Source organism: Canis lupus, chromosome 20 (assembly GCF_011100685.1).
Source record: "Canis lupus familiaris isolate Mischka breed German Shepherd chromosome 20, alternate assembly UU_Cfam_GSD_1.0, whole genome shotgun sequence".
In the NCBI taxonomy this organism is placed as follows: domain Eukaryota; kingdom Metazoa; phylum Chordata; class Mammalia; order Carnivora; family Canidae; genus Canis; species Canis lupus.
In genome coordinates, this window is record NC_049241.1 from 54186933 (window position 1) to 54204969 (window position 18037).

General features: G+C 49.5%; 1 protein-coding gene across 1 annotated transcript; it reads right to left on the reverse strand.

The window, feature by feature from the left end:
- On the reverse strand, positions 1-6116 carry CLPP (caseinolytic mitochondrial matrix peptidase proteolytic subunit). Its single transcript, XM_038567589.1, has 6 exons — positions 5887-6116; positions 5731-5802; positions 5127-5223; positions 4050-4237; positions 2955-3060; positions 1-371 (listed from the first exon to the last, which is right to left on the reverse strand). The coding sequence occupies exons 1-6, from the start codon at positions 6070-6072 to the stop codon at positions 199-201; spliced, it is 822 nt and encodes a 273-aa protein (XP_038423517.1). The 5' UTR covers positions 6073-6116; the 3' UTR covers positions 1-198.
- Positions 6117-18037: the final 11921 nt, after the last annotated feature.

Here is an 18037-nt window from a genome sequence, read left to right on the forward strand (position 1 = left end):
TGGGGATCAAAGACTAGAAAGATTTAATTGAAAATCACAGTGTCTACTTCAAGATGCCCGCCCTGAGGGGCACCCCCAAACCCAGAGTTCCTCACGGGGCCCTTCCAGGCTCAGCCGAGGGGCGGGCGGGGCTGCAGCTCCAGTGTCTGGCCTGGTGCCTGGTGTCCCCCGACTCCTCCGGAGGGTGAGGTCCCGCGCTCAGATGCTCGTGGGGGCCGGCTCTGTCGCGGCCACCACGGCCATGGGCTCCTTCTGCACCAGCTCAGGCTCGTCCTCCCCGTCCTGGGGCGGGTGCACCAGAACCTTGTCTAAGATGCCAAACTCCTGGGCCTCCATGGGGCTCATGTAGCGGTCCCTCTCCATGGCCGACTCTGCCGGGGGAAGCAAGAGGCAGGACGCACATGCGTGAGGGCGGACACCTGAGGCCGGGTTTGGGTCCCTGTCCTGCCACTTCTGGGGTAACCCATTCTGCCACAGTGGCCTTCCCCCTTTGGTGCCTCAGTTTCCCCAATCGGTGAAACACCCGTTTCCATTTCTCCTTTTTTACTTGTTACTCATGAATAACATACACCCAGGAAAGGCCCCAGATCGTAAATGGACAGTGTGAGTTCCACACGGAACATGCCCACGTGGCCAGCACCCACATCAAGACACGGGCCGTCCCCACAGCCCTGACCCCCACAGCCCTGCCACAGCCTATGTCCAGTCACTGCCTCCTCCGGCCCAAGAGCAACCATTAGCCTAAAGGTGGCCTAACGGCATAGAGAAGTACACTTCTTTTTGTTTTTATTTAATTTTATTTTTTAATTTTTTTTGGGGGGGGGGAGGTTTTATTTATTTATTTATTTATTTATTTATTTATTTAAAAAATAAATTTATTTTTTATTGGTGTTTAATTTGCCAGCACATAGAATAACAGCCAGTGCTCATCCTCTTTTTGTTTTTAAATATGTGGAATCTGGACACCTGGGTAGCTCAGTCGGTTAAGTATCTGCCTTTGGATCGGGGTGTGATCCCGATCTCGATCCTGGGATTGAGCCCCACATCAGGCTCCCTGCTCAGTGGAAAGTCTGCTTCTCCCTCTGCCCCTGCCTGCCGCTCTGCCTACTTGTGCTTTCTCTCTCTCTCTCTCTGTCAAATAAAGAAATAAATCTTTAAATAAATAAATATGTGGAATCGCAGAATATTTATTTACTCCTTTCTCTCACTCAGTAGCATTTCCGAGCTTCAGCCAGGCAGCCGTGTGCCACTGTGGGTGAGTCTCTGGCGCTGCCGTGGACATTCCACAGCGGGATTAAAGCACGAATGCCCCCGTCCTGCTGCTGCCGGGCACCGGGGTGCTTGCCACGGTGGGGCTCTACAGACAGGCTGGCCGTCAGCGTTGCTGTCCGCATCTTTGTTCTTTTTTTTTTTTTTAAGACTTTATTTATTTATTTATTCATAGAGACACAGAGAGAGAGAGGCAGAGACACAGGCAGAGGGAGAAGCAGGCTCCATGCAGAGAGCCTGACGTGGGACCTGATCCAGGGTCTCCAGGATCACGCCCTGGGCTGCAGGCGGTGCTAAACTGCTGCGCCACCAGGGCTGCCCTATCTTTTGTGGACAGAAGCCCTCATTTCTCTTGGCTACACGCTGAGAGGGGTAATGGTGGCAGTTTTGGCCACTCGGAGCCGAGCTGGTAGGTGGCGAGCAGCTTTCCTGGGCGGTTGTACCGTGTTCACTCCCGCCTGCAGTGGGTGAGCGTTCCAGGGACTGCACACTCTCACTGGCATGCAGCGTTGTGTTCTAGATTTTAGCTGTTCTAGTGATTGAAATGGTTCTCACCGAGGCCTTTATCGGCCTTTTCCTAAAAACCAATGACATTATTAAAAAAAAAAAAAAAAAAAGAAAGAAAGAAAAAAAAGATGGGACGCCTCGGTGGCTCAGCGGTTGAGCGTCTGCCTTCAGCAGCTCAGGTCCTGATCCCGGAATCCGGGATCGAGTCCCACATCGGGCTCCCTGCATGGAGCCTGCTTCTCCTTCTGCCTGTGTTTCTGCCTCTTTCTCTGTGTGTGTCTCTCTTGAATAAATAAATACAATTTTTAAATAAATTAAATAAATAAGTAAATAAATAAAAGATACATGGGTGAGGGGTGCTTGGGTAGCACAGTTGGTTAAACATCTGACTCTTGATTTCTGCCCTGGTTGTGATCTCAGGGTCGTGAGATGGAGCCCTGGGTCAGGCTCCACAGTGAGCGAGGAGTCTGCTTGGGTTTCTCTCTGCCCTTCCCCCAATGTGCTCTCTAAAATAAGTAAGTCTTAAAAATATATATATATATATTTATAATATATATATGCAAATTTTATCTATCTATCTATCTATCTATCTATCTATCTATCTATCTATCTATCTATCTTTGAGCAGTCTTCATGCCCAACGTGGGGCTTGAACTCCGGATCCTGAAATTGAGAGTCACGTGCTCTATCGACTGAGCCGGCCAGGTGCCCCCCTAATGATGTTATTTTTAAATATTATTGCTAAAGATCATGAGCATCTTTTCCTCTATTTCTTTGCCACTTGGAATATTCTTTATTGAGACCCCGTTCAAACCTTTAACTTATTTCGGTGAAGTTTTCATGAAGATTCTGCAAATTGGTCTTTTTAAAGTGCTGAGGACAGGGATTCTCCACTGGGGATGATTCCTGATAATTCAATGGGGACATTGGGTGATACCTGGAGGCAGTTTGGGAAGGAGGCAGTCACAGATGGAAGGTGCTACTGGCATCCAGTGGGCAGCGGCCAGTGATGCTGCCCCACGTCCCACAGTGGCCAGGACCAAGGATGATCTAGCCCTGAGTGTCAACAGTGCCAAGGTCGAGAGGCCCTGGCTCAGCACGAGGCCTGTCACATATGTGTGTGTTGGTTAAAATAGCGGAGCGCAGCCAGGGCTCTGCCTGGGGCGGGGGGCACTCACCAATCACCTGCAGGCTCTGTTTGGTGTGCTTGGCGTAGATGCCGTAGAGCTGCTTCTTGAGTTTCATGATCTCCTCTGCCTGGATGGCGATGTCTGTGGCTTGGCCCTGGGGGGCAGCCCAAGATGGGTAAGAGGGAGAAGGTCAGAATGAGCCTCAGCCTCTCACAGGGAGGCTGGAGGGTGTGCAGACAGGTGGGGCAGGGCTTCGCAAGTCCCTGCACGTCCTGCTGCATCTTTGCCCCACCCCGAAGACTTCCTGTAATTTTTTAAAAAATATTTTATTTATTCATTTTAGAGAGAGAGCATGCACGCAGAGGGGAGGGGCAGAGGGAGAGGGAGAAGCAGATTCCCCACTGAGCTGGGAGCCCAATGTGGAGCTCGATCCCAGGGCCCTAAGACCATGACCTGAGCCAAAATCAAGAGTCAGATGCTTAACCTACTGAGCCACCCAAATGCCCGAAGGCTTCCTTGTATGAACTGTATTTTCTGCATGTGGAGCTTTGCCCCACCCAGGACAAGTGGATTCCTGGAGAGAGTGAATAGCTCCAGCTCAGGCCTGAGTTTTCACAGGCAAAGTAGCCAAATCCAGAGGATCCAGGGTACACGCCCTCACCACCTCCTCTGTGGGGCTCTCATACTCAGAGCCATTGTCCCCTGCCCCCCCCAGGGCCAGGGTCCCGACAACTAGGTCAGCTCCCACACCCCAGAGCCCGCCGAGATTACTGACACTAGCCAGTCCTGAGCCTGCTGGTCGTGCCTCACTGTTCCTTCCTGCAGAAACCACAGCAAAATCCTTGTCCATTGCTCCCACTCCGTGCCTCCTGAGTGACCCTGGTGCTTCCCATGTGGCCGTGCCTGGAATGGCATGTTCCCCCCCCCGCCCCCCCGTCCTGCCCCTTGGGAACTGTAACAAACTGTCTTTCCCATGGGAGTCCTTTCCTGACCTGCTGGCCTTGCTGTACATGCATCATTGTAAAACCTACATTTTCAAACACTGACACTCCTGCATGACTGCCACCCAGTCGGTCCCTCTGTCTAGACACCGTCCCCCCACCCCCCACCCAAAGCAGCCTGCACAGCCGGCAGGGCACTCACCCGAGCGCCCCCCGAGGGCTGGTGGATCATGATGCGGGAGTTGGGAAGCGAGTGGCGCATGCCCGGGGTGCCAGCGGCCAGGAGTAGGGAGCCCATGCTGGCGGCCTGGCCCACGCACCATGTGCAGATGGGGTTCAGGATGTACTGCATCGTGTCGTAGATGGCCAGGCCCGAGGTCACCATGCCTCCTGCAGTGGGGGTGTGTGTGTGTGAGGAGCTGTGCGGGCTCCAACCCCCATCCTTTCCCTAGTGCAGCGCAGGGGCCCTAGGGAGGGCTTGTGTAGAGGCAGCCCTTTTTTTGGTCGGGGGGGGGGTGAGAGGCAGCCCTTTAAAGCAGGTGTCACCAACACAAATATTTCCAAGGGTAGGGAGGTGACAGAAACAGGTGACACGAACTAAATGGAGGCAGAAAGGGAGACCACTTGCTCCAGAATGAGCTGTTACAACCTGTGCACATGGGCCCAGGGAGACCAGATCTGTCAAAGTTTCAAGAGAAAGTGGAAATCGGGGAGCGTGTGGTGGCCCGAGAGGGAAGCCCTGGAGCCAGCCTGCCCTGGCAGTTTTGTCTGCGTGACCTTGGGCAAGTTACCCAGCCTCTCAGCTACAGTGGCTCCTGGCAGACTGGGGATCGCTGAGCAGTACCTACCACGTGCAGCTGCCATGAGGACAAGATGAGTTCAGTGCCTATAAAATGCTTCAAATCTGGGGCACAGTAAGCACCGTCACGGTGAACTACCCTCTTTTGGGAGAGGGTGGTACAGGTGGTGGCAGCTGCCAATTTTAAAAAGCTGACCGCAGGGTCAGGTTGGTAAAATGTTATGTGTGGGGTCTAAGAGGCAGGCTGGGCTGCCAGTTTGTGAACCTAGATCTAAAAGCAAGGAACAGGCTACTTGTGGAGGTTTCAGGACAGTTTTGGGATTCTGAAGGCAGCTCAGCATCCTTCCTTTCTCCAGAGGGAGAATGTTCCTGATCCAAGTGTGTGTGTGTGTGTGTGGGGGGGGGGGGGGGTCTCTGTCCCCTGAGTCACCTGGAGTGTCCCAGGAAGTGGCCCTGGCACCCGGGGAAGGCTCCGCTCACCCGGGCTGTTGATGTACATGTGGATGGGCTTCTTGTTGCTCTCAGACTGCAGGAACAGCAGCTGGGCGATAACCAGGCTGGCCACGCTGTCATCGATCTGCAAGTAAGCGGGGAGGGTGGGCTGCCCAGCTGGGGGGTGCGGAGCGGGTTAACGGAAGCAATTACAAGCTGGCTGGGGATGAGTCAGGAACAAGGATGGGTGTCAGAGCCCAAGTGAGATGGCAGGGGAGAATTCAGGACCAAGGAGGGGAGGTGCTGAGGTTGGGGCACAGGAAGGGGGGAGTCAGTGGGCTCAGGGCAAGGAAGGGAAGGAGTCAGGAGGGTTGGGGAGACGGATTAGAGCCAGGAATGGGGAGGATCACTGGTGAGGGAGGGAGTCAGAAGTCAGGAAGGGTAAAGCAGAGGGTCTGAGGAGGGGTGGGGGTGGGGCGCTGGGGCCAGAAGAGGGGGCTGAAGGCTTCGGTGCCCAGGAAGTGGGATGTCAGCCTGGGGCCAGAGCAGGCAGGAAAGTCCAGGGGGAGGGGTCAGGAGGTCAAGAGGGCTCGAGGAGGAGGGGCTCGTGGGGTCGGGGCAGGCGCAGGGGAGGACCCCGCGGGGCGCTCACCGGACCCATGACACACACGATGCGCTCCCGCAGCAGCCGCGAGTAGATGTCATAGGCGCGCTCGCCGCGACCCTGGGGCAGAAGGACGGCGGCGAGAGTCAGGGCAGCCCGGAGACCCCGACTCCCGCCCGGGCCGAGTTCCCGCGGCCGCCGTACCGTCTGCTCCACCACGATGGGAATGAGCGGGAGAGCCCGGGCCGCCGTCACGTGCAGGCTCCGCTGCAGCGCCAGGCCGGTCCTGGGCGTCCGCCGCGGGGGGAAGCGGGCGGCAAGGCGAGGCCCCAGCGCGGGGGACCTACCTACCGCCACCCGGGCCCCCCCGACCAATATTCCGGGCCACATCCCGCCGCAGTCCGTCCCGGCTTCCGTCCGATGGCGGAACTACAACTCCCGGCGTGCTTTGCGCCCGTGGCGCATGCTCACTGCCCGCCCACGTCCTGGGAGCTGGGCCGGCGTGCTGAGGGGCGGGGCGGAGGGCGGGGCGGGGCGGAGCCCAAAGGGGGCGGAGCCGGAGGCCCTTCAATGCGGCCGGTTGTAGTTCCCTTCCCAAAGAGCTTGGCTGGCTCAGTCGGTGGGGCGACTGCATCTGGGGGTCATGAGTTCAAGCCCTACGTGGGCTAAAACTTACTTAATAAAAAAAAAATAAATAAATAAAATAAAATAAATAAAATAAAATAAAATAAAATAAAATAAAATAAAATAAAATAAAATAAAATAAAATAAAATAAAATAAAATAAAATAAATAAAAAAATAAAATAAAATAAATAAAATAAATAAAAAAAATAAAATAAAATAAAATAAAATAAAATAAAATAAAATAAAATAAAATAAAATAAAATAAAATTGACAGCTGCATTGTACTCACTGGGCTTTCCAACTCGGTGAGACTAACTACTGAGACCTTTCCATTCAGCCATGGACCCCAGGTTGTGGGAGCCCAAGGATGGGTGTTGCTGACTCCGGCTGGGAGATGGGTGTGAAAAGGTTTCCTAGGAAGAGTGTGTATTGGGACTGGATTTTTAAGGATGGATAGGAGTTCGTTAGCTGGAGATAGACGTTCCTGGGAGGAGAAAGAATAGGCAAAGGGATGGAAGTAGGAAGGTTCCTGGAAATGTTTGGGACCTCTCTTTTCCTCCAGATCAGCTCAAATGCTGCCTTCCTACAGTGTCCCCAGAGCCTAGAACGGTGCCTGGCACGCAAATAGGTGCTTATCAATGACGCTTTGAACCAAGAGGTGATAAGGGAGGAAGGTTAAGAGCTGAGAGCTTTAGAGGCAGCTGCCCCACCTGCCAAGCTGGCTCAATCCATGACGTGCTGTGTGATCTTAGGTGCGCTGTTTAACCTCTCTGAGCCCAAAGTTTCTCATCTGGAAGATGGCATTGATCAAACCAATCTCACAGGGAAGGATTTAAAGAGACCTGCTGAAGCAGCATACTGAAGTCACCCGAGTTCAGATTTGCACTCCATTACTTACTAGCTGTGTGTCGCTGAGCCTCAGTTTTCCATCTGTAAAAAGGGATAATGATAACATGCATCTGAGGGCTGCTGTCAGGGTCTCAGAATGGGGCCTGACACACAGTAAGGGCTCAGTTTGTATTAGCTGCTGATGGGTTTTAATTATTTGATTGTGTTAGCCGGGAACCACAGGGGTCCAAGAAGTCCTCCCTTCGTCCTTTTGAGTTGGGCTTTGACGGATAGATAGGAGTTCACCAGGCAGACAGAGCCTAAATGCTGGACCCTAACAATGATGCTGGGTTCCCTAGATAAGGGTAGTTTTTGTATCCCTGGAATCGCAGGGGACCCCAGTCTGACGGCAGGAGAGAGCAGGACACAGACACTCCCGCCTTATGGAATCAGGGCAGCATGGAGAGAAAGACCTGGAAGCAGAAGAACTTGGAGGAGGCCTTGGAGGCACCCCTGAAAGAAGGCCTAGACCTAGGCCTCGGTGACAGGGGCTGGGGGTGAGGGGAGCCTGTGTGGGGGAACAGGGAGTGGCATTGCCCGGGGTAGGGGGGGGCTGTGGAGGTAGGTGGGCAGCGTGGGCGGTCCCAGTTTCTGCTGTGAGTCAGGTGGGTGGCCCTGCCCAGCCGGTTCCCCTATTGCCCAAGCTCCCTGCCCTGCCCCGGAGGGAGAAGGGTGGGCCTGTCAGGTGCCACAGCCCCTGCAGTCCCTCCCCCGACACTCCCCCGCTCCCCCTGACCTCACCGCCTCCCTTTGTTTCACCTGCTTTACTGTCCATAGTTCAACTACTTCTCCCCTCCTCCGTCCACAGCGGTTACTGCTTCATACAGCAGCCTGAGAAAGCTCATCGCGTCACAGCCCTCCCTTGCCTAACGCCCTCCCCTTGGCTCCCCGTCCCCCACACTGACCTCTTCCCTCACCTCCTTCCACCCACTTTCCCCACTTGGCTCCAGCCGTGACACTGGCCAGCTCGCTGTTCCTCAAAGGTGCCAAGCCCCATCCAGGCACCTGGGCTCCGCTTGCGTCCTCTTCCTGCATCTATTCCCTTCCGGACATAGACACCACCCCTCGAATGTCACCTCTTTAGAGAAGGCTTCCCTGATCCCCCTTTTTAATATCCCAGGCACATTCTGGAACCTTCGCCTTGTTTAAATTGGCTGTCCAAAACAGTGGCGTCAAGTCACTTGTTTTCTCCTTTATCATCTGTGGAACGTGAGCTCCTGGAAGCCAGGGGTCTTATTCAGCCCTGTGGTCCTCGGGATGGCATTTGTCAAGCCTTTTTGACTGGGACTCACAAGGAGACGTACAGCTGACGTAGAGTCTGAGTACACAAAAGTACACACGCTTCATGAAATGATATTTGTCTTTACTCTGAGCAGTGCCTTCCAATGTTTTCTATTCTGTTTTTTCTTCTATTCTGTTTCATCTACGTTGGGGTTTCTCAGCCTTGGGACCATCGAAATTCGACGTTGGATGATTCTTTGTGTGGGGAAGGCCACCCTGGTATTGCGCCGTGTTGAGCAGCATCCCTGGGCTCGACCCACTAGATGCCGGTAGCGCTCCCACATCGTAGCAGTCAGAAATGTCTCAGACGTTGCCAAGTGTCCTCTGGGGGGAAGAGTTGCTCATAGTTGAAAAATCACTGACTTAAATTTTTTTTTTTTGGGGGGGGATCCCTGGGTGGCGCAGCGGTTTAGCGCCTGCCTTTGGCCCAGGGCGCGATCCTGGAGACCCGGGTCCCACGTCGGGCTCCCGGTGCATGGAGCCTGCTTCTCCCTCTGCCTATGTCTCTGCCTATGTCTCTGCCTCTCTCTCTCTCTCTGTGACTATCATAAGTAAATAAAAATTAAAAAAAAATAACTGATTTAAATTAAAGTGGTGGGGCCCTGGCTCAGTGGAAGAAGCTTCGACTCTTGGTTTGGCTTCAGGTCATGACCTCAGGGTTGTGAGACTGGAGCCTGGAGGGGGCTCCTTGCTCACCAGCAAGTCAGCTTCCCCTCTCCAAGCCCCTCTCCCCCACTTCTGCATGTGTGTGCTCTCTCTCAATCTCTCTCTCAAATAAATAAATAAATAAATAAATAAATAAATAAATAAATAAATAAATTTTAAAAATAGAGAGTGACCTGAAATGGAAAATCAAAAGCAACTTTTGAATAGTATCTGGCACCTTGTAGGCACTCAGGTACTTAATGGGTACCTTCTTCCTCCAACTTTGTTGGGCAGTATGATCTCAGTGAACAAATCCATGTAATTAGGTGGCAGGGAGAGGGAATATTTTGACCCTTGGCTATAAAATCAGTCCATCTTAGGTGATTACTCTGTTGTCAGAGAGAAGCTCTGATCATTGTTACCGGTTCTCAGATGTCTGCAGAACAGTCCTGTTGACATGGATAGAAATTGAAAATTAAGAGAAGAAATGGAAAACCAAGGACTGAAGAGGCTGTGGGCAGATGGACACTCCCGTCAACAGCTCACAGATGTCGCTACAACTTCTCTGGAAATGAAGTTGACCCCACATTTCAGAGTCACACAGTCTACTTCTAGTTACTCCCATTTAGGAAATGATCTAAGGTGAGTACCAAGAGTTGGCCATAAGGCTGTTCGTGGCAGAGCTGTTTCTAGGCTGTTATAACTGTTGTTTCAGGTAGCGAGTGCTGCGTAACAAATCATCCCACACACCTAGGGGTTTCAAACAGCCACAGCTTATTATGTCTCACACTTGGGGAATCTGGCCTGGGATCCTGTGGTTCTTCTGCACGTGGAGTTTGCTGGGGCTGGAAAATCCACCGTGAACATTCTGTGGTCACATGTTAGGAGCCTCACCTCAGCTGTGTGGGCATCTCTCTCCCTCCACGTGGCTGCTTGGGCTTCCTCGAGTATGGTGGTCTTCACATCTCCCATGACAACTGGCTCCCAAGAGAGAGGAGGCAGACTTGTCTTTTTCTTTCTTTCTTTCTTTCTTTCTTTCTTTCTTTCTTTCTTTCTTTCTTTCTTTCTTTCTTTCTTTCTTTCTTCTTTTTTAAAGATTTTATTGATTTTTTCATGAGAGACACAGAGAGAGAGGCAGAGACACAGGCGGAGGGAGAAGCGGGCTCCATGCAGGGGGATGTGGGACACGATCCCAGGACCCCAGCGTCCCACTACATGCCTTCTTAAAAGCTTGGCCTGCAAGTTGCACAGCACCTCCTTGTCACATTCTGTCAGTTAAAGCAAGCCACGTGGCCCGACCAAGATTCACGGGGAGGAAAAGGGGTGTGGGGTGTGGCAGGGGCACCCAGGATGGAAAGAATGAATGGTGGTCGTCTGCCACACTTATGCCAGCAAAGAATTGGAAATAAGTGTCCAAAAAAGAGGGAACTGATGAAATCATTAACAATTTTAAATTGAAAAAAATCAAAAATTCTAAATGAAAAAAATATGATCAAGTATTGATATTGTGGAATATTACTGGTATTTACTGATTGCCTACGCGGACGCAGGGTTTATTAGTTAGGTATGACTGTGGTGGAGGGTAACCCCAAAGTGCCAGTGACTTAGACAAGATAGGCATGTCTTTCTCTCCAAGTAACAGCCTGGAGGTTGGCACCCAAGGTGGGCAGGGTGGCTCTGTACCATGACGTCTCCAGAGGCTTTCTCCTTCTGACCCACACCTTAGCCATTTCTAGGGTCTTCAGAATCCAAAATGAGGCTTCTGCCGGCGCATTTCCATCCCAAGAAGCTGGATGGAGGCAGAGAAAGAAGAAGAGGCAAAGGGTGTGTGCCAGCCAGTCTTGAAAGATGGCTACTGCCAACCTCTCTGCTTTTTTTGGCCATATAGCATTCCATCCCGTGCGCGTGTGTGTGTGTGTGTGTTAAATATATATATTTAACCATTTCCTTGTTGGTGAATGTCTTCATTGTGATGAAATATTTTTTTTTCTCTTATCAGATTTATCTTTTAAAGAGACTCCCTGCGTTGGAGAGCCCTTGACCTCAGCCATCTACGCTTGTCTTTATCTATCTACACCCCCTAATAATCTCCTTTGATCTCTTGGCCTTAAGTACCTGCATATCTGATGCTTCCCAGGTTGGTGTCTCCCACTCAGATATCTCTCCCCAGCTCCAGACTTCCCTCCCTCCCATCTCCCCAGGGACTTATGCACCAAAATGAACGTGGTTGAGAGGAATCGCTGATCTTCTTTCCCACACCAAAGTATTGCTGTTTGCACCCTTCCATTTGCTTGTACTAAAGAAAAAAAATTGGAGTCATGCTTCCTTTCTCCCTCTTCATGGCACTGAAATGAGTTGGCTAATCCAGCAGGCTGAGCCCTGCAGGTTCCCCCAGAGCTCAGCATCTACCACCCACCAGTGCAGGCTGCCTCCCTGGCTTGAGGCGCCACCACCTCTTGCCTTGACACTTGGAGTCACCTCCTCCCATTTCTCCCAGCTTCCAGCCCCGCTCCCTTGTAAACTAGTCTCCCTTCAGTGACCCGAGGAATGCTTTTAAAGCTTAAGTGAGCTCATGTCATCCTTCTTAGAACCCTCCTGTGAGTCCCTGATCCACTCAGCTCAAAGGCCTAATAATAGTCCACGGCGCTCTATGCAGTCTGATAGATGCCCTCTCCTGCCCCGTGCCCATCTGGCTTCACCTCCTCCGTCTCTCCTCCTTGCTCACTCCACTGCAGCCACACTAGTCCCCCCACTGTTCCTCTAACTCATCAGACACACGCTGGCCTCAGGGCCTTTGCACTGGCTGTGCCCTCTGCCTGGAATGCTCTTCTCTCACGTCCTCATGGCTCCCTCCCCGTCTCCATTAAGCCCATGCTCATTGTCATCTCCTGACACCCCTATTTATTGTTTTAAAAGATTTTATTTATTTATTCATGAGACACACAGAGAGAGAGAGAGAGAGAGAGAGAGGCAGAGACACAGGCAGAGGGAGAAGCAGGCTCCATGCAGGGAGCCCGATGTGGGACTCGATCCTGGGATTCCAGGATCATGCCCTGAGCCAAAGGCAGACCTTAACCACTGAGCCACCAGGCATTTCTGACTTTAAAACTGAAGCTCACCCTCAGCTCTCAGTGTACCTTATCCCTTTTCTATGCTTTGTTTTCTTGGTATGCAATTTATTAGCATAGCATTTCCCTACTCAAAGTATGCTTTATGGACCAGCAGTAGCAGCAACATCACCTGGATCGTATTAAAAATGCAGACTCTTGGGGCACCCGGCTGGCTCAGTCGGTAGAGCATGCAACTCTTTTTTTTTTTTTTTTTAAGATTTTATTTATTTATTCATGAGAGACACAGAGAGTCAGAGACACAGGCAGAGGGAGAAGCAGGCTCCTTCCAGGGAACCCCGATGCGGGACCCAATCCCCGGACTCCATGATCATGCCCTGAGCCAAAGGCAGACGCTCAACTGCTGAGCCACCCAGGCATCCCATAGAGCATGAGAACTCTTGATCTCAGGATTGTGAGTCTGAACAGTGTCTGGCACATAGTAAGCTCCTGGTAAACATTTATTGAATCAATGAAGGAATGGCTAATGGGTAGAGAATAGGTTTTATGAGCCAATGATGCAGGCAGACGTGCCAGTCAGTGTTGTTGGTTGAAAGCAACAGAAATTGTCTAAAGCAGAGAGAAAATCTTGCAGATACTAGAGATTTCCAGTATGGGTGGCAGTCCTGAATATCCACTTGGAAAAAATAGGCAGAAGGTTTCAGGGATGCCTGGGTGGCTCAGCAGTTGAGCGTCTGCCTTCGGCTCAGGGCATGATCCTGGGGTCCTGGGATCCAGTCCCACATCAGGCTCCTTGTGAGGAGCCTGCTTCTCCCTCTGCCTGTGTCTCTGCCTCTCTCTCTGTATTTTTTTTTTTTTTTTTGAAAGAAGGTTTCAGAGACTGAGCATTAGGGAAAATTTATCTCGGAGGTCACAGTTGCCTCTGGATACCACTGCCACCATGATGGACACTGCTACAGGCAATGAAGTTCCCACTCCCAAAGAAATGATTGGATGTTGGAAAACAAAACAAAGAAGCAAACAAACCAATAAAATAAAAAAGACGTGACAGTCGTCTTCCAAAAACGGAGACCAGTGATGGGGTAGATGTAGCCATTCAGAAGAGAGATGTGGAGGCAGCCTGTGGGAGGTAGAGTCTAGAGGAGGAGATGGACTTGTGAAGTGTTTAGGAGATAGAACAGAGCTTGCAGACTGCAGGATAAATTGTTTTCTAAAGGTCATGCTTCTCCTTTGTAGCAGTTACATAATAAATTACCCCATAATTTAGTGGCTTAGAACAATAGCAATAGCATTGAACATTATCAATAACAATACACATTATCTCATGCAATTTCTGTGGATCAGGAATCTAGGGGAGCTTGGCTTGGGGTCTTTCAGAAAGGTGATGTTAAAAATGTCAGACAGAGTTGTAGTCCTACCCAAAGGCTCAACTCGAGCGGAAGGATCCACTTCTAAGATTGCTCATTCACGGGGCTACCAAGTTGGATGCTGGACAAATTGGATGTCTAGCCATCATCAGCAGGCCTCAGTTCTTCCCCGTGTGGACTTCTTGATTAATTGAGTGTCCTTGCAACGTGGCGGCTGGCTTCCTTCTAGAACAAATGATCTAAGAGAGCAAAGTGGAAGCTATAATAGCGTAAACAACCTGGTTTTGGCAGTCACACATTGTCACTTCCACGTTATTCTTTTTTTTAAAAATTTATTCGTGATAGACAGACAGACAGACAGAGAGAGAGAGAGAGAGAGGCAGAGACACAGGCAGAGGGAGAAGCAGGCTCCATGCAGGGAGCCCAACGTGGGACTCGATCCCGGGACTCCAGGATCGCGCCCTGGGCCAAAGGCAGGCGCTAGGCCGCTGAGCCACCCAGGGATCTCCCTATCACTTCCACATTATTCTAATGGTCACTCATGGTTCAGTGTGGGCAGGGGACTCTGCAAGGGGATGATTTCGAGAGGTGAGCATCAGGGACGCCTGGGTGGCTAAGTGGTTGAGCATTTGCCTTCAGCTCAAGGTGTGATCCCAGAGTTCTGGGATCAAGTCCCACATCGGGCTCCCCGTGGGGAGCCTGATTCTCTGTCTCCCCATGTCTCTGTCTCTCTCTGTGTGTCTCTCATAAAGAAATAAATAAAATCTTTTTTTTTTTTAAAGAGGTGAGCATTATTGGAGGGTGGTCATCGCACCCCTCTACCCAAGGATTACATTTCCCAGCATCCCTTGCATCTGAGGAGCCATATGAAGAGTTTTCATTAATGGACCCTGCAAAGAAATGATGTGTGACACTTCTAAGCCAAGGAGCTTAAGTAGCAGGTGTGACTTCACTCTTATTCTCCTCCCACCAGCCTTCGCAGCTGAGTGCAGTGGCCTGATAAAATTGATGGAACCGTAGAAGGAGCCTAGGAAGGGAGCCACCTGCCAGTTAGGATGATTCCTTTTGGATTTGGATGAGTGAACAACACATTCCATCATATTTGAGTCATTAAACATTTTAAGATTTGTTCATTGCAGCAGCTAGCATTACCCAACTAATTCAGGAATGGATTGCATATGAATACCTGAACTCATTTATATTGTTGAATAAGGTTCACAGATTTCTGGCTAGAGCCATTGGATACATAAAGGTGCCTTTTACTGAGATAGAGATAGAATTTTGGGAGAAGATAATGAGCCAGTTTGGGGCAGGGTTTCCCTACTTTGGTAGTATTTTTTTTATTCTTTTTTTATTTCTTTTATTTTTATTCATTCATTTATTTATTTTTTACTTTGGCAGTACTGACATTTAGGGTTGGATAGTTCTATTTTGTCTGGGGCCATCCTGTGCATTGTAGCCCAGTAGTTCAGTAGCATCCCTGACCTCTATCCACTAGATGCCAGTAGTATCTCCCAATCATGTCAACTAAGAATGTCTCTAGACATTGCCCAGTGTCTCCAGTTGAGAGCCAGAGGGTTATGATCTAGGGAGTTGGGACCCAAGTGGAGATTTCCAGGAAACTGATGATTCTGTCATTCTGGCACCCAGGGAGCAGGGAGCAGGTGAGGCCTTCCCTCCGTAACCCTGCCCCAGGAGTGGGTTGTAGTGAAAGGAGGCCAAGGAGGCCCTGCCAGCCAGAGAAGTAGGAGAGGAGCCCGGGGGAAGCAGTCACAGGTTCAGGGAAGACAATGCATCAAGCAGAAGAGCAAGTCTGGCAGGGGTGTAGGCTGTTGAGATCTGCCGTCAGTGTCAGAAGCATCAAATGCTTTTGGGAGCCATTTTAATGGAGAAGGGAGTCATTTAAAGGGGATTTCACCAATAAATATGATGTTGTACATTCATTTTCATTGACATGAAAAGGGTTCCATGGTGTCATTTTTTAAGAAATTTTTTTAATTTATTTATGAAAGTCATAGAGAGAGAGAGAGAGAGAGAGAGAGGCAGAGACACAGGCAGAGGGAGAAGAAGGCTCCATACACTGGGAGCCCGACGTGGGATTCGATCCCAGGTCTCCAGGATCGCAGGTGCTAAACCGCTGCGCCACCCAGGGTTCCCCATGGTGTCATTTTTTAAAAAAGATTTTATTTATTTATTCATGAGAGACACACAGAGAAAGGCAGAGACACAGGCAGAGGAAGGGAGCTTGGTGCAGTACTTGATCCTGGGACCCCATGATCACACCCTGAGCTAAAGGCAGACACTCAACCACTGAGCCACCCAGGCATCGCCAAAAATTATTGGAGTATAAGATACACCCAGTAAAGTTCATACATCTTAACTCAATGATTTTTTTTATATGAGTGTACAGCTGTGTAACCAACACCCTGTTCAAGATCTAGAAAGTTCCTTCATGCCCCTTCTCAGTCAGAATAGCCTGGATACTCTAAATTACCACCATTTTTATTCCCTTCATATAATATCTAAGAGGGAAAATAAGCAGGTAATTAGATAATGTAGACTCTGTAATTCAAAGGCCCTGTAGAGTGCTAGTCCCCTCCCTTCTCTTTCTGTGTCCATCTTGTTTTATTTTTTTATTTTTATTTTTTTCCATCTTGTTTTAAAGTTCACTCTATTGAAGTAAAATGTTTGTGTAAGAAAATATGTCCATTTTTAGTGTACGGTTTGATGAATTTTGACCCAACCGTGTGACAACTACCACAGTCAAGATAGAGAACATTTCCGTGACCCCCCCCAAAGATCCCTTGGGTCCTTTTGCAATCAATCCCCCTGCCATCTCATCCCCAGTCATTGGTCCAATTTTCCATCAGTCTAGTTTAGATTTCCCTTAACTAGAATTTCATATAAATGGAATCATGTAGTATATAATCTTTGGTGATGGGCTTCTTTCATTCACCATAATGTTGTTTTTTATTTTATTATTATTATTATTATTTTGCTTTAAAGATTTTACCTATTTATTCATGAGAGACACACAGAGAGAGGCAGAGAAATAGGCAGAGGGAGAAGCAGGCTCCCTGCGGGGAGCCCAACGTGGGACTTGATCCCAGGACCCCGGGATCACGACCTGAGCCAAAGGCAGATGCTCAACCACTGAGCCACCCAGGCGCCCCACCATATTGTTTTAAAATTCACTGCGCTGCTGCGTATATGCAGTCATTTGTTCGTTTCCACTACCGAGTAATATTCCATTGTATGGATGTGCTAGAATTTATCCATTCACCAGATGATGAGCATTTGGGTTGTTTCCGGTTTGGGGCTATTATAAGTGAAGTTGCTCTGAACATTTGTGTACAAGGCTTTGTGTGGGCATACATTTTTGCTTCTCTTGGGTAAATATCAAGTGGAATGGCTGGGTCAGTTTTTGAAAAAAACTGCCAATCATTTCCCAAAGTGGTTCAACCATTTTACACTCCCACCAGTGATGTATGAGAGTTCTAGTTACTCCACGTCCTCAATGTCACTTTCTGCAGACAGGTTTTTGTTTTAAAATCTTAGTTCATTCAACAGGTGTGTAGTGGTATATCCTTGTGGGTTTTTTAAAAATTTATTTTACTTTATTATTATTATTATTTTTTATCCCTGTGGTTTTAATGCTCGCTTCCCTGATGACTAATGATGTTAGGCATCTTTTCATGTGCCCTTTGGCCATCTCTGTATCTTCTTTTGTGAAGTGTCTTTTCTGAACCGTTTCCTCATTTGTCTTCTTATTACTGAGTTGCAAGAATTCTTTGTGTATTCTGGCAATAAGCCCTTCGTGAGATGTAAGTATTCTAAATATCTTCTTCTAGTTAATGGTATGCCTTTTCATTTTTTTAGTAGTCCTCCTCAAACCTTGAAATGTTTCAATTGTGCCCTCAGAAAATCACGATCCTTCCTAAGCAAAATCCCCTGTATTCTCAACCTCTTGACAAAGCATCCTCTTTACCTTCTCCCCCCAGCAGAAGTTTGGCTCTCCCCCAAGACTGCGTGCTTTTGGGCCATGGCTGTTTTCTCTTCCAGCTCCTTGCACTCTTGTGCCCCTTGAGATGAGGTAGGCATCCTTCTTCCATCGTGGCTTCTAACTCTTCTCTGAAACTCTGCAGCTTTGAATCTCAGGTCATTAAACAATACCCACAGCTTGTTTATCTTGCTTGTTTATCTATCGGCCTCAGGTCGTGTCCTCTCATCCTTTCACTATTTTATGTCCTATTTTATGTTCCTTTCTTGAACGCTTCTCTGGGCATAATTCTTAGTGACTTTGGTATCCACATAGACCATGGTTTCCCAACCTCGGCAATACTGACACTTGCGGCCAGGCCATTCTCGGTTGTGGGGTCTCCCCTGTGTACTGTAGGATGTTGAGCAGCATCTCTGGCCTCCACCCACTTGATGCTAGTAGAACCACTCCCCAACACCACCACCAAGTTGTGACAACCAAA

What these genes read in the sequence shown, in the direction of transcription:
- CLPP (XM_038567589.1), bottom strand. Translation starts at nt 6,072, where the DNA reads ATGTGGCCCGGAATATTGGTCGGGGGGGCCCGGGTGGCGGTAGGTAGG. An exon ending in CATGTACATCAACAGCCCGG is followed by an intron (nt 4,238 to 5,126) that starts GTGAGCGGAGCC and finishes CCCCCACTGCAG; the next exon opens with GAGGCATGGTGACCTCGGGC. An exon ending in ACAGAGCCTGCAGGTGATTG is followed by an intron (nt 372 to 2,954) that starts GTGAGTGCCCCC and finishes TTCCCCCGGCAG; the next exon opens with AGTCGGCCATGGAGAGGGAC.